The following is a 16,765-nucleotide window of genomic DNA, read 5'->3' as shown; positions in this document are numbered from 1 at the left end:
AGAATAACACAATGATGTCACTTGGCTCCATGTCCATGTGTACAATCTCTCCTTAACTTATGACAGGTTCGACATGTCATTTAACTGGCATGCAAGAACAGTTGTGTACAGTTTGTCAGGCGTTAATATAAACAGAATTACTATCAAAATGCATGTCTCCAAATACAGTCGATATGGAAATGAAGGCTTACCACACTGTCACCGCGGTCAGTGGAATAGACACTGTAATCAATGGTTAGAATATAATACATATATTTTTTTAAACAAAACTTCCACAGACAGTGGGCTAACAGATCTAGATGAGCTCCTGTATCAAACCATGACAGATGTGCTCTATACCCACCCGTGTATCCTCTGCGTCCAAACTACATTGCAGTAGCGTCCCCTCCACAACGGTATGTGCGCTCACGCGTTATCTCCGGGCAGGCACGCTTAGCAGACACTGTCCAAGCCACGTCTGTTCTTTCCGATTCATGCCATTTAGTTAATTTTCACATGTGAATTTTTTCAACGCTTCAAATGGTCCCCTATACAAACCTGTAGCTGTGGAAAGGTTTTACGCACACACATACACATACCCCTCAGCGCAGTATGCTGCGTGTGGCATCCCCGTAGCTACAGGCTACCATGCACCAATCTATTTGTCATTTGAAAATAAAATATTCTATGACAGTAAACTATAAATTGGAAGTTATGCTCCCGGTGCGATTACTTACACTGCAATGCAAGTCTGCTTTTCGCGCCATCCATGTGCTTTTAATGTAGGCTATTCTTTGGTTTTCCAGGTTCCCGACCTTCCATGGTAATGTACATTCGCTGATAGACGGAGCCTCAAGGGCATGTCTTGATCGCCGTCCCCGTCTCCGGCTTGCTCGGATTCCATCTCTCCCTGCCTTCTCCGGACAGCTTAGCGGTGTAGATAGAGAGTCTCTGCAGTCACGTGGGTCGGGAAAATCGAGAGTGAGCTAGCGAGAGACAGCGCGCGTGCGTGTGTGTGTGTATCTGTGGGGGGGTCCCTCCTCTGCAGTTTGCAGATTGTTATGTTTCAGACTCTCGCTGGATAGAGCGAGAGCCACAGAGAGCGCGCCGGATTCTCAGCCTTACTTACCGAAAAGCCTTTCTGCCCAACCGCCACCTCCCTTTCCCACTAACGTATTCTCTATACCCCGGAAACCCTGGACATTTTTCCTCCCTCCTTATAGTTTTCTCTTCGGCTTTCATTCAGTCGCAATCTGAACAACTGGTTTACGCACTGCTGCTTATTTTGGATTGGTCTGACACACGAGGGGCCGTGGATGAGCTGCTTTAGCCAAAACCGGAGATGGAAGTGCTGATAATATGTATTTCCTTTTGGATATTGCAATGCAATTCAGTGGCAAGCGCGGACTCTATCATTCACATCGGTAAGGAGCATGTGCAGGGGGAAAGGGATGAAAGCGCGGACGTGTGATATAAACCCCTTCGGGGCTTCGAATAAAACAGTGCAGTCTTTTGTTGTTGAAATTAAAGACACATTTAGGAAGGCATAAGGGTGACAGATATGCATCTTGAATGTGTTAGTAGCCTGTATGAAGAGCGAGTTTGAACTAAAGATCTTACACGCTTGATCTGTAGTTCTGGTCAGTAGCGTAGTCATAAGTGGAGCTGTACAAATGTTACAATATCTTAACTTGAATTCTAAACCATGCAGTCATTGTCAGATCAGTTTGTCAGTTTACCTTGCCTATTATACAGAATATCATATGAATGGCTTTGCAAACGCTTGATTGAAAGTCCCTAGAAAAGTGCACCGCTAATGTGTATTTTCATAAATCATGAGAATAAAGACATTACAAATATATTGTTATTCACACGACAAAAACCTAACTAATTTGCTTAGATCAGACGAACTAACACAACGTGGGTTTTAAAGGATTGCCTATCCCTTCTCCTCCCGGTCCCCATCTATAGCTTGAACTTTGAATTGAACGTGAGCGAAATGTTAATACACGCCTGTGAAGGAAATACATGACAAAGGGACAAATACTAAACCAACAGTAGAATAGATTCCAGTGCAACCTGTTTGGTGAATTTGGGTGGGTAAGACTTCAGATTTGTCCAATGTATTTTATCTGTCTTGAATATTTTTTTTTTACTGAAACAACTAACATCGGCAGTGGAGGAGAAGATGGTGGGGGGAAGGGAGGGGTCAATATGAATGACTGGATTGTTGTATTTCTGAGTAATGCCACTGGCATTTGTTTAATGCCATTTGTTTGACCAACACACACACACACACACACACACACACACACACACACACACACACACACACACACACACACACACACACACACACACACACACACACACACACACACGCACGTATACACACCTTAGCAGTGGAACATCAGTTTTTTAAATTGCCCATTAAAACCTTTGCATACCAATGGTGATGCAGTGACCAGTTGATTGCTTGAAATAAAGCCATCAAGCACGACAACAGTTGAAGCATTTGACATTTGAGAATTCTGCAGTACTTAGGCATGTAGGTTATTTGTCTTGGACACTATCAAGCTTCAGAGGCAGCATTGCGGGGGTTTATAATTAAACATGTATTGGATACACTATCATCGATGGCATTTGCACTTTTGTCTGCCTAACCCAGACATAAATAACAACCGCTTATAGCTAACAAAGCCGGTCTAAAGGAAATTGGAATAGTTGTAATGTAGCCATTGCACTTTTGTCATCCCCACCAACCTCTCTACCCCGAAACCAGGGCTTTTACCTGGATTTGGCTATTCTAATGTTTTCAAAACGTTCATTTAATGTCCGTTGAGGTTGTGATGCGTTTTTGGCACATTTTGTTCTATTGGAATCCAATGTATCGGTGATCTTGACAGGAAAAGCTTGCAGTGCAAAGCCAGTAAGTAACCTATCGAGCGTGCTATTTCAAGCGTTAGCCTACCCTTGAGTAGCCGAGGCTACGCTAATCTTAACATGAACATGGTGAAAACGATTCATTCTTTTTCTGATGAACTTCCCATTAAATATTGTCTTAACGAGGGAAGTTGAAGAGTGGTACACCATTACGTTCGAACACCACGGATGCTCATTTAGAATGCTTGACGCATGAGGCATGAGGTTCAAATAGTCTCCGTGCCCAGTCTGCTTCTGCGCAAAAAGTCTGGATGGCCCTCAATAAAAGACGGGTCGAACTTGGCAATCAAAAGACTGCCCACTATCGAATGTGGCAGTTTCATTCCGGTCAATTTTTTGGGGGGTTACTCCTCCTAGCTTTGTATATAGGCTATTAATGTGAAATGGATATGGCTATCCTACAGAAATCAGACAGTTTAGGGTTATTGTTATTGTGCGTAAAATGCTACCAATAGAGACAGTCAGTTGTGAACGACGTGAAATAACCAAGTTTCCCCCCTCTTTAGCACTATATCCTTTAACTCTCCTATTCGTTCTTCTTCTCCTCTTAAGTTATCATTGTAGCTAAAAGAGGAGTGTGTTCATAAGCAGGAGAGGAATAGGTCTGTCTCATAAATTGGACACCTGACGTGAGGGATTTACGGGGTGATGAGACGCTGGTTATCTAGCCCTGCATTGGAAGGCGGGCTCGAACACAGGGAATCCAATCGGTTCTCAATGGCAAACAGAATGGGCAGATGCGACATTCTCATCCCCCGCTAAATAAGATGAACACACCAGTTAACCATCAAGCAGGCTATTCGCTCAAAACACCTGCACACCTGCAAAATACGATACATCCTAATCTACTTTATCGTATAGCATCTGAAAGCTGTTTACAATAATGAACTTCAAATGACTGATAATGTATCAACAAACAATTCCAGGTCATAATGTGAAACCTTAACGGATTTCATAGTGTAGTACGTCTAGCATGGTCGAAGTTATATTGTGAAGCCCGGCCCATATCTAACTGAAGCCGATGATGAGTGGGCAGAAATCGCCACTAACTACTAATACAGGGCCAGCTTTTTACAATAGTAAAAACAAGGATTAGATTTCGGTTATCTGGTCCAAGACACAGTATTTCGTGAATGTACATATTCTAAGAGGAGCTGGGGCTGAGAGTTTGTTTATATAGGTCGAAAAGATGGTACAACATTCTTGCTCTCCATGGTGCTGAAATTTGGGGATCGTGTAACCACCATTGACGGGCAGGGAAAGTGAAAAGTCTTGATGTGGCATCCACCCATTCAATGATCTATGTGTATGTACATCCGCCAACATTTCATTATAATGCTAATTAAGCTTCACTGAAAACCTAAATCAGGAAAGGCGATTTAACATGTCATGTCATATCACCCCTTTCTTTTACAAATTCGACCTTTTCAATCGTTTCTCTGAAACTAACCTCGTCCCGAGCCCCAGCCCCAGGCTAATTAGGCTACACATAGGCAGAAGTGTCAGGCGAACGAGATTTCTCTGAAACTGAAATGCAACTGCCTCAGTAGTCTTAGAAAACGGACGTCTACACATATTGCAATGTTGAAAATGTCATATTTTCAACAGGTGCCATATTCGAGGAGAACGCAGTGAGGGATGACGAGGTTTTCCAGCTGGCGATCTCAGACCTCAGTCTCAACGACGACATTTTGCAGAGCGAGAAAATCACACATTCCATAAAACTTGTCGAGGTTAACAACCCTTTCCAGGCGGTCCAGGAAGGTAAGTCTGATGCCATTGAATTGTTTTAATGCATTGTTTTCCCTTTCCCCTTTCGCCATATTTGGTTAGTACTTTATAGTACCATAACCTACCTCTAGTGCCGTTTATAGGCTAGTTAGTCATATTTTTTAAGATGGGAAGATGGTCCTTTTAAGGGGAATATCTGTTTCTCTTTGATGCTCTTTAAGCCAAGGCTCCCCAAACTAGTCCAGCAGCAGTGTCTTCTGTGAATAGAAAGCTAGGTGGAAGTATTGAGTCGAGCAGGACTCAATAGCAATTTTCTACATAATTGCCATCCAGTACGCAGACACCCCTATAGACGTTCTGCTTTCAAGAAGGGTAGCCTCATTTGCTTGTCTTACTGTTGTATGGGTGATGATCATGATGATGGTAGATTTAGATACGTTTTTTGTTGTTGTTGCTGTTTCAGACTGTAATATCCATAATGGAAGGTGTAACATCTATTGTAGTCGTTTTTCCTCTTTAGTAGTAATGGAAATGACAATATTTTCAAAAATAGTCCTTGTTTTGTTCAGCCAAGCATTGCCTTCGAAATGCCTATCCTTCTTTTGACCTTAAGACTTACAAACTCACAGGATTTAGCTAATATGTTCAGTCACTCCAAAAAACGGGGCCATTTCATGTAATATCCTTAATCCCTCGCATTTGCTTCATATCTCCAACATGCCAATATTTAGAACTCCTAAGGGGCACAACACACAATCATAGGAATCATTTAAATTTCGTTTGTCCATTCTGAGACATTAAAGTTGTGATTTTGCATTCAAATGTAACACCCATAACACTGAAATCGCCCTGTAAATCTGTTTCTGGGTTGAAGAAGCTATGACCTTTGAACAGGCATCAGCCAGGGGAGTGTTACAAGGGAGATGTGTCATTGCTCTATCACACTTAAACGCTGTATCCACAGTGTATTCACATGCTCATTTGTGTCAACCAAGCTACAGTTAAAGATACACTCCAGGATCAACAAATTCGTAACATATTTATTTATTTTTTATTTTATTTAACCTTTATTTAACGAGGCAAGTCAGTTAAGAACAAATTCTTATTCACAATGATAGTCTACCTTGCATATATATAGCACGAATTGGATTACTAACATATCATACGAAATGCAAAATAAATGCAGGACATCACAAATCATACGAAATGGATGACACAGGACACAATTTGATGATGTAGGACACAAAAAAACGAGGACCACTTTTGGCTCGTGAGCACCACTTTCAAAACTAATGGTTGAAATTATACAAAAGTTTGATAGTGCATCTTTAACACCCACCCCTGAGAGTTGAGCAATGGGTCAATGCCCCTGTCAATTAGCACAATCAGCATGTTTGACCTTTGCCTTGGGCTATGTTCAAAGACGTTTCTGAGTACAAGGATGTTCTCTGATATTCTAGAATTACTTGTAAACAATGTCATCATTACTCGCCAGAGGTCTGTACAGGTCGTATACAGTACATGCACACTTATCTTGTTTTGGCAGCCGTTGATGTTGAATTGAAGTCGAAACTCAGTCAGTGATTCTTCCGTGACCTTCCAGAGGAGGTCAATAGCAGCAAAGGACATGCTGCTCATTATTTTCATACATCTCTTTCAGCAAATCTATGCTAACTGCATGTAAGTATACGTGGCCTTTGCACACGAGTACACTAACAATGGCATATTTTTCCCATTTACTTTGGAGGCAGCCCGTTAATTGGTCACAGTTGAGTCCCTGGGCTTTTTCAATTAATGACAAAGGGACAGAGGAGATCAATATGGCACAGCCAGGGAGCGGCTCGATGACGTCCCACTCACCGCTGACCTTTTCCTCCACGCCAGATAGTCAGCCCTCTTTGGAGGATTATGGGTAATGAGGGAGGGATTCACACCGATCCGCTCTCAGAGAGCAATAGAAACAAAAGACGCCCAGGGGGCCATGGAGCTGCTGATCTGATGCCTGTCTTGCGGAGAGGGAGGAGAGAGAGATCCCTGGCTAACTTAGAACACAACGCTCTGTTGCTTAGCTCCACCAGAGGCGTCATGTCCATAGGGAGCACAAGGGCACGTGCCCCCTCAGATTTGTCCTGTTTTATTTTAGATTTTTTTCAGATGTTCAACTAATTACTAAACAGATTTTTTTTTCAAATCCACGTTTTATCGAAAATATACTAAACAAAAATATAAACGCAACATGTCAATTGTTGGTCCCATGTTTCCTGAGCTGAAATAAAAGATCCCAGACATGTTCAATATGCATATGCACAAAAAGCTTATTTCGTTGTAACCGACTTCAGTGGACAAATGCTCACCCTCAATGGCCACTGGCATGCTGGAGAAGGGTGCTCTTCATTGATTAATCCCGGTTTCAACTGTAGACAGTTTGTATGTGTCATGTGGGCGAGCGGTTTGCTGATGTCAACATTCTTGGGGTTATGGAATGGGCAGGCATAAACTATGAACAATGAACCTAATTGCATTTTATCGATGGCAATTTGAATGCACAGAGATACCGTAACGAGATTCTGAGTCCCATTGTCGTGCCATTTATCCGCTGCCATCAACTCATGTTTCAGTATGATAATGAATGGCCCAATAATGCAAGGATCTGTACACAATTCCTGGAAGCTGAAAATGTTCCAGTTCTTCCATGGCCTGCATACTCACCAGACATGTCACCTATTGAGCATGTTTGGGATGCCCTGGATTGATGTGTACGACAGCGTGTTACAGTTCCCGCCAATATCCAGCAACTTCACACAGCCATTAAGAGTAGTGGGACAACATTCCCCTGGCCACAATCAACAGCCTGTTCAACTCTATGCGAAGTGGATGTGTCGCGCTGCAAGAGGCAAATTGTGGTCACACCAGATACTGACTGCTTTTCTGATCCACGCCCCTACCTTTTAAAAAAAGTTATCTGTGACCAACAGATGCATATCTGTATTACCAGTCATGTGAAATCCATAGATTAGGGCCTAATGAATTTATTTCAATTGACTGATTTCCTTATATTAACTGTAGAGAGATCTACCACCAGCAGTATTTTGCGGAGGGGGCACACTGACTGGACCAGGCAAAGAGAGAGTGTAGAGTGACACACATAATGCTTGATTTGATTTAGCTGCCAGTGATGGGCAAGACACACAGGAAGTATGTTTGTACATTTGGTTAAGCTATGTAGCCTATTGATTCCTTCTTGAGGAATAAATGAAAACAACATGTTTTGTTGTTTCTCTGTAATACTAGCCACCTATACATTTTATGAAGTTGGCTTTAGCTAGCCAGTTAGATAGGTTCCCAATCTTCCAACCTCATAACTAGCTTCCTAGCCATTTCAGGCTGTCAATCAAGTTCGTCTGTCTTAGCTGGCATGCCTGCTGGCAAGGTTGTGTTATAAAAACAAGCAATTCATAAATGAACTGAATAACACTATAATTCCTTTCAATCTTTTACCTAGATTTTAGCAGAGACGCAAAGAAAGATATTTAGATGCTTTAAAAATAGAAACACCAGTCTGGAAGATACAGAGGCATGCTTATATATGCAGAAAAACACTTGGTTTGAACATAATCTGGCACCACAATGAATATGTGTGCTTTAATTATGACGCCATGATATGTGCCTGTAGTGATGATGATGTGTGTCATGATCTCATTAACTGTGTTGGAATGTGGATGTAATATCCTAGGCATGTTAATGTACTATATAGAGATGACACCCTCATTAAAATGACAATTATATACTATACATATAACTTATTTTATTTAGAATTAGGCATAATGATTATATCTCCTGATTACAGGAAATATCTGTTTCAGGTGTTTGAAAAGTGCTAAATTCTTCAACCCCCTTCCCCCCCCATCCACACGTACTTCGTGACCCTCTAAAATAAAAGGTGTATGACGCCCCTGCCTGTGCCCATTACGTTTTGTTCCCATACGAAAGGAGGTTAATAAGAAACCCTCTGCCCAGTGCTGTTTCCCTGTGTTTAATTGAACATTTTAGAGAAACATGATTGGTGGAGTTTTGTAGGAGTGAACAACCAATGCAAGTGAAGATACTGGAGGCACACATAGTCCTATGTTTTGTTCATGGTAACTGTTAGGCAGTGTTTCATCCCTAATGATGTCCGTATTGTGTTGCTTGAGGACAAGGAAAGCATGCGTTACCCTACCCCTCCCGTTGCCCATGGATACAGAATAATTCACAACACCAATGAAGACATTTCATAAAAGAGCAGAGAAACATGACATATGCATGTACCGACTTGCACGCACACACACAGTTGTTCATTGCAGTAAAGTTGATTTAGCTTGTTTGAAAACACAAGACAAAGCATTAGTGTTTCTTATGACAGTGGCAGCTCATTAATAATGGTGATTGTGCATTTAGGGAGGAGTTGTTTTTCATCCTTGGAATATGCAATTATTTTACCGCAAGCCTTTGATTTTATTCTATATAAAACTATTGTTTATAAGTATCAAGAATGACTTCTGAAAGTTTGTCTAATTAAATTTCTCATTACCTATGAAATGTTTCGTCAAAACTAATTGGAATTAGAACCTCACACTCAGCATCCCCAACCACAGAACAATTTGTATAATCACAATAATAATAACTTATTGAACTTATATAGCGCTGTTCATTATAGAAATCTCAACGAGCTTTATAATGGTTCGATATTTTTATTGACTCTGATGCTGAAGTGTCGTTATTGGATACTTGCTCAACTTTTTGTTTTTCACTGTACACATTTTTAATGGATTTTTAAATTCAAACAAATTAGGCTAATGACATTTTCTTCATCATGACCAGCAGCTCCATTACCGCTGCTTGAGTGTTAAAACAATAATTTTACCCTTGGCATCCTCCGCTGAACGAATTATTGTTATAGTTCATGGAGACATTTCTCCTCATTGTCGGAGCAGCATTCACTGGTTGGGTTCTATTATTTACCACATGCATATTCATCTCACTAGAAAACAAAACAGAAAAAGCTTTTCTCTCCAGGCTTTAAGCGTTTAATTGATATGCCCTTTTTGGTGGCCATGCAGATGAGATGAGTGTTTATGAAGAACATTAATCCGTCTCTCCTGGAAGTGACCTATTCAGTTGGAGTTCAATGGATATGTACAATACAATCGATACGACTGATACATCACAGAAGACTTAAGCCTGCTCTTATTTTCCCCGTGTAGGTAGAGAGACTCGCGACTTCGATGTGCAACTTCTCCAATGAGACCAGCGATAGTGTTACACTGGGATCACAAAGTGATGAGATTGATCTTCCTCTCTCCTCCCTCTCCCTCCCTTTCTTCCTCTCTGTTGTGTTTCTACAGTGAGCTCTGAGAATCCCTCATGTCAGCCAGCTCCAACCCTGAACCCGCATCAGTCAGTGCTGGCTGGCAATGCGTGAAAGACGCCCATTTTATGACAGAGGAAACAATTGGGCAGAATTAATCATGGTGCCGCCCTGACTTTTTCTCCTGGACTGGTGCAATTTAGAAAGGAGATGCATAGCTGGAGTGGGGACAAACATCCAAAAGTACAAGCCCAATTCTGCCTCCGCAAGATATACTGCCGTGGGTGCCTCTGAGAGTTCATCCATTAGCTGCGCACCGTGCTTTAAACGGAGCCATCCGGGATAATTAATTTGTGGACTTTACTGCTCATATCCCGGCATTCTGATGCAAACACTGATTCAAATGCGGTCAGGCGGCCTGGCAAGCTGCTTGGGCTCGCTGCGGAGGCCTGTTGCGTGAGGACAGTTGTGTGTGTTTCTCCGTTACCTGATAAAATAACCTTCAGACACCTGGGAATCTAATGATGGAGAGCTCCGGTGTGAGTGATGGCTCCCGCTGCTCGGTCCTTTGCAGACAAATTACCATCCTCTGTCCCACTGATGTGCCTGCCCACGGCACGCTTTGTTCATTCGCTTAACTTCTGTCTCGCTCCATTGCTCTCTCTCTCTGTGCTGATCTGCTCACATGATAGGCACCCATTGACTGCATGTCTTTTGGATACTGCCGACTAGGCCATCATATAGCACTTGCTATCAGCCGTAGGCAATCTCTCATGTTTTAGTATAGCAGAGATGAACAGAGATTACCATTCAGTGCTATTGTACTTCCTTCTAAAGCATTGAGCCAGACTTGTAGGATTAACTTGCAACTTCTCAAGCAAGTAGGGTGAAGTGGATCAAGTAGGGTGAAGTGGATCAAGCAGAGAAGAAGCTGGTTCCCAATAAAGCATATAACATTTGAAAATGGAACTGAGCCAATTTCCCTTGAGAGTTTTTTCCCTTTCTGCACCATGTAGCTAGTAGTGACCGAGGTGGAAGGAGAGTTGTTTTAAACCACAGCAGGGTTAAGGTCTGGCTGTAGTGATAACAGCTAGTCATTGAAACTGGAGTTATGAGAGCATGGGCCACCACTCTCCAAGAGGGGAAATGTCTATTATTGAGTGTACTTCACCTTGGCGCCAACCTGCCGACCCACACCGCTCTGCTCTTAGCCACTGCGGACCACAGTGTGGAAATGCAAAGGCAACTGTAGAGGGCCTCAGTTGGTAGAGCTTAGCGCTTGCTCAACGCCATCGTTGAGGGTTTGATTCCCACCGGGGACTAGTACCGAAAAAGTAAGAAAATGTATGCGTTCACTACTGGATAAGAGTGTCTGCTAAATGATTCAAATCAAATCAAATTGTATTAGTCACATACACATATTTAGCAAATGCTATTGCGTGTGTAGCGAAACGCTTGTGTTCCTATCTCCAACAGTGCAGTAGTATCTAACAATTCACAACAATACACAAATCTAAAAGTACAAGAAGGGAATTAAGAAATATATAAATATTAGGACGATCAATGTCAGAGTGGCTTTGACTAAATACAGTAGAATAGAATACAGTATATACATATGAGATGAGTAAAGTAGTATGTAAACATTATTAAAGTGACTAGTGTTCCATTATTAAAGTGGCCAGTGATTCCATGTCTTTGTATATAGGGCAGCAAACTCTAAGGCGCAGGGTTGATGGCTATTTAACAGTCTGATGGCCTTGACATAGAAGCAGTTTTTCAGTCTCTCAGTCCCATGTTTGATGCACCTGGAAGGATGATAGTGGGGTGAACAGGCCGTGGCTCGGGTGGTTGATTATATTTTTGGCCTTCCTGGGACATCGGGTGCTGTCGGTGTCCTGGCATCACCCTTGGTGATGCGTTGGGCAAACCGTACCCCCCTCTGGAGAGCGCTGCAGTTGTGGGCGGTGCAGTTTCCATACAAGGCCGGTGATACAGCCCGACAGGATGATCTCAATTGTGCATCTGTAAAAGTTTTGAGAGTCTTAGGGGCCAAGCTAAATTCTTCAACCTCCGGAGGTTCTTCACCACACTGTCAGGCAAAAATCAGTTTTACCAAATTTTTACCAGCATGTCACATGTGCAACCAGAAAAAAACAATCCTAGACCACCTTTCCTGCTTACAAGCAAAAACTAAAGCAGGAAGTACCAGTGACTTGCTCAATACGGAACTGTTTTGCTAGCACAGACTGGAATATGTTTCCGGGATTCATCCAATGGCATTGAAGAGTACAGCACCTCAGTCATCGGCTTCATCAATAAGTGCATCGACAAAGTCTTCCCCCACAGTGACTGTATGTACATATCCCAACCAGAAGCCATGGATTACAGGCAACATCTGCATCAAGCTAAATGCTAGAGCTGATGCTTTCCAGGAGCGGGGGACTAATCCGGACGCTTATAAGAAATCCTGCATGTCCTCAGATGAACCATCAAACAAGCAAAGGGTCAATACAGGATTAAAATTGAATCCTATTACACGGCTCTGACGCTCGTCGGATGTGGCAGGACTTGAAAACTTTTACTGATTACAAAGGGAAACCCAGACACGAGCTGCCCAGTGCTGCGAGCCTACCAGACGAGCTAAATGCTTTTCATGCTCGCTTCGAGGCAAGCAACACTGAAGCATGCACAAGAGCACCAGCTGTTCTGGTTGACTGTGTGATAACGCTCTCGGTAGCCGATGTGAACAAAACCTTTAAACAGGTCAACATTCACAAAGCTGCTGGGCCAGACGGATTACCAGGACGTGTACTCAAAGCATGCGTGGACCAACTGTCAAGTGTCTTCAATTACATTTTCAACCTCTCCCTGACCGAGTCTGTAATACCTACATGTTTCAAGCAGACCACCATAGTCCCTGTGCCCAAGGAAGCGAAGATAACCTGCCTAAAATATTGCTGCCCCATGGCACTCACGTCGGTAGCCATGAACTGCTTTGAAAGGCTGGTCATGGCTCACATCAACAGCATGCTCCCGGACACCCTAGACCCACTCCAATTCACATACCGCCCCAACAGATCCACAGATGACGCAATCTCAATCGCACTCCACACTGCCCTTTCTCACCTGGTGAGAGTGCTGTTCATTGACTACAGCTCAGTGTTCAACACCATAGTGCCCAGAAAGCTCATCACCAAGCTAAGGACTCTGGAACTAAACACCTCCCTCTGTAACTGGATCCTGGCCTTCCTGACGGGGCGCCCCGAGGTGATAAGAGTAGGCAACAACATGTCTGCCACGCTGATCCTTAACACAGGGGCCCCTCAGGGGTGTGTAGTTAGTCCCCTCCTGTATTCCCTGTTCACCCATGACTGCGTGGCCAAACACGACTCCAACACCATCATTAAGTTTGCTGATGATACAACAGTGGCACCAAGCACCAAGCCACAACTAGCCTCTCAAAGCACTTCATGGTGACAGAAGTGAGTGCTATGGGGCGATAGTCATTTAGTTCAGTTACCTTGGTGGACATCTTGAAGCAAGTGGGGACAGCAGACTGGGACAGGGAGAGATTGAAAATGTCCGTAAACACCAGCCAGCTGGTCTGTGCATGGTCTGAGGAAGCGTTTAGTGTGAAGCGTTTAGTGTATCCTCTCATGTAAATCTCATGCTTAATCTTGCCAGGAATAGATTTTTTTGCATGGATACAAAATGTGCCATGTTTGGAAAGTATCTCAGCACTTAAAGGAGTTGATGTGATTCTTCAGGGTTGTTATTATTTTCCCATTTAAGGCAGTTAAAACCTCTTTGGGATCGGTGTCACTTCCATGGCATTGGCTAATGCGATTAGCTTGAGGTTGTAAGTAACAAGAACATTTCCCAAGACATAGACTTGAGTATGTAATTTCAGGCGAAAATTGAAAAACAGGGGCGAACAATTAGCCTCGCAGTATATCCATATCATTTTATTAGCCAATATATTAGCACCTTTCATTCCCCAAGAAAAAATATTTTTGCAGTAGTTCTTTTCCAGAGTTGTTTATTATTAATCTAGCAGGTCCTGACTTCCAGAGATCTATACTTCGGTAGCGGAGTGGTAGCCTGCTGTAATCAGCAAAGTGGGGTCAGTTTTTACTTTCCTGCTTTATTCTTCCAGCTTCCGTTATGAAGCCCTCCAAATCGCCCCCTCGTTAATTCGGGCATCTAAAACTCCTATCATATTTTATTAAATATTTCTAGTGGCTGTGGAATGGAACTACTATCCTGCCACCAGCAATTAATTAAAGGGAATAAGGAAGCAGCGGTAACACTCGGATGGAAGCAGTGAGGGATGAATGATGGATCAGGTAATGTAATATATCGTAGTTAAGACCGCTTGTGTTGTTTTAACCACCCGACACTAGTGGCACGATTTAGTCTAAATCAACTGCTGTCAATGTTAATGTCCATCATAGCTGATAGATAGAAACGTTTTTAAAAATCACACTTACCCATGTAAAAACACTTAAAGTACCCATTGCTTATTGCTGATCACGCGGGTGCACTGTTAAGATTTTGAGTCATGACATAGAGCTGCCTGTCATCTAATACTGGGACATGTTGTAAATGTACTCTTTCCCTTTAATTTAGACAATGAAAATGTACTCAAAGAGTTTACGGCACAGCCAAAAGCCCTATATCCAGCGTATTGTGATCTACTGTGATAGAGTATCGATGTAGACTAGAGGGACCCACCTGTTGCAGTGTATAGCCTCTGCTAGTTGACCTTTTCTACAGTTTATGTGGCCTAAGGCGATTCTCTAACCTGAATTCAGTAATGAGGAGAATTTACATCTTAAGCAGGATCATTTCCTGGACCAACTTGTCTCAGGGCTATAGATCCAAGCCCCACATAAATTTGACATATTTGGTCTGGAAGTTATGTGGCTGAGATTGAAAGAGTTTCTGAAGTTGCAGTGATTTCCTGCGTGACTGTTTTCAAAGGGAGAAACACCATCGGGGCAAATTTCATTACACTCTCTGATCTCTGCAAGCCATCTCAGTACAGATTGCAGATACCTTTTTTCTGACTCTTCTATGATGTTTTTCCCCCTATTTTTATTAGGTTGTGGTTCGTTTGGACTGACAAAGATGAAGAGATTTGGATTGAGATTAAACATATTGGGGGTGGCAGGTAGCCTCGTGGTTAGAGCGTTGGGCCAGTAGCCGAAATGTACATTTTTTTTACAAGGTTAACATCTGTCTTTCTGCCCCTGAACCGTTGTTCCCCGGTAGGCCGTCATTGTAAATAAGAACTTGTTTTTAACTGACTTGCCAAGTTAATTAAATAAAGGTTAAATATAAAAAAAGAAAAAAAGACTGTTTCTTAATGTAGATCTAGTTATAACCTAACTAGAGCCTGAGCCACGTCACATGCTAAAGAAAAACTCCTTGTCCTAGTAACTCTGTCTTTGGCAGCTTTCACTCTACAGGTCCACAGGGGGAGAACAGCACTCTCCATGGTGATGCACCGTAACGCGCCTCTCTTCCCTCTCGTCACTCATTTGACCTGTCAGACTTTTTACTCAGCCAAATACACCACGCTGCAGCATTACACTATTCAATCAGAACGACTCACCTTTGTGCCTTGGAGAGAACCATGCACTGAAAGGGAGAGACGGGGGGGGGGAGAGAGAGAGACACACTCACAGACAAAAACAAAACAGAAACAAAAAGAGAGAGATGCAATGGCCATGCATCGTGCCTAAGAACAGCCCTTAGCCGTGGTATATTGGCCATATACCACATCCCCTCGTGTCTTATTACTTAATTATACAAATGGGTGGGTCTAATCCTGAATGCTGATTAGTTAAAACCGCATTCCAGCCAGTGTCTATTTCAGAAGTTACCACGACTAAATCTATGACGTTAAAATGCCTATTTACTCTGTTCCATCTATGCCTAATGACTCCCGTGCCAATATATCCTAAAGAAAACTGGCTTCTCGGGCATTACCACTTAAATACATACCTTAGTGGATGCCGTTTCACACGTTTGAGGCTTAAGTACATGTAGAGCTCCCGCCTGTCGACCTTGTTGACTGACCTGTGTAAGCCTGTTTGTGTTCTGTTCTACAGCACCATAGGCCTGCGTTGAAGACCAGGAAGTGACTGTATAACAGCTTAGGTCATGTACATCTTATCAAGAATGTTTATATCCCATTCTATAGCACTGTACCCAGAGGTGTATGTTAGTAGGATGAGAGTCCATAGGATCAACCACTACTTGATATAAGGCCTGTTCCCCCTCAAGTAGCTAGCTATGTGTCTAATACCTCTGGAGGGACTATTCACACTGCAAAGATGGCTTGTTTGAAAGGGATAAGAAAAAAATAGCAACCTCTCCAGGAAATAAGCTATATGGATGGAGTATTATACTGTAGGCCCATGAGGCTGAAAGACAGACTCTAGTGGTGGTATGACATCATCAGCATTGCAGGAAGCTTTCTGCTCCTCTTTCCTTTCGCACCAGCCTCCTCTGAATTACGGTATGTACAGTGAGCAATAACATTATGCATGTGTACAGTGGAGTTTCAATTATGCATTGTATGTGCAGAGGCTAATTCATCTGTGAGATGAAATCAAGGAATCAAGGAAATTTACTCAGCGCGCTTCCACATTTTAAAAATTGAACCTTTATTTAAAAGAAGCCATTTATATTGATTGCTAAACAGAGAATGGAAACGAACCTTAAAGACAAAATGACTTTCACTGCAGCTGGAATGAT

At 42.6% G+C, this 16,765-nt stretch overlaps 1 protein-coding gene across 1 annotated transcript in view; it reads left to right on the top strand.

The window, feature by feature from the left end:
- Positions 1-1,280: 1,280 nt before the first annotated feature.
- The window catches only part of LOC139367462 (glutamate receptor, ionotropic, delta 1b), a 382,576-nt gene continuing 367,091 nt past the window's right edge, over positions 1,281-16,765 (top strand). Inside the window, exons 1-2 of the mRNA XM_071105674.1 lie at positions 1,281-1,403; positions 4,531-4,686. Of these exons, the coding sequence (XP_070961775.1) occupies positions 1,322-1,403; positions 4,531-4,686 (238 nt within the window). The 5' untranslated portion in view covers positions 1,281-1,321. The remainder of the gene's footprint in view (positions 1,404-4,530; positions 4,687-16,765) is intronic.

Source organism: Oncorhynchus clarkii, chromosome 16, assembly GCF_045791955.1.
Source record: "Oncorhynchus clarkii lewisi isolate Uvic-CL-2024 chromosome 16, UVic_Ocla_1.0, whole genome shotgun sequence".
NCBI classification, from domain to species: Eukaryota; Metazoa; Chordata; class Actinopteri; order Salmoniformes; family Salmonidae; genus Oncorhynchus; species Oncorhynchus clarkii.
Note: the sequence above shows the minus strand (reverse complement) of the source record. Positions and strands in the feature narration are given on the sequence as shown.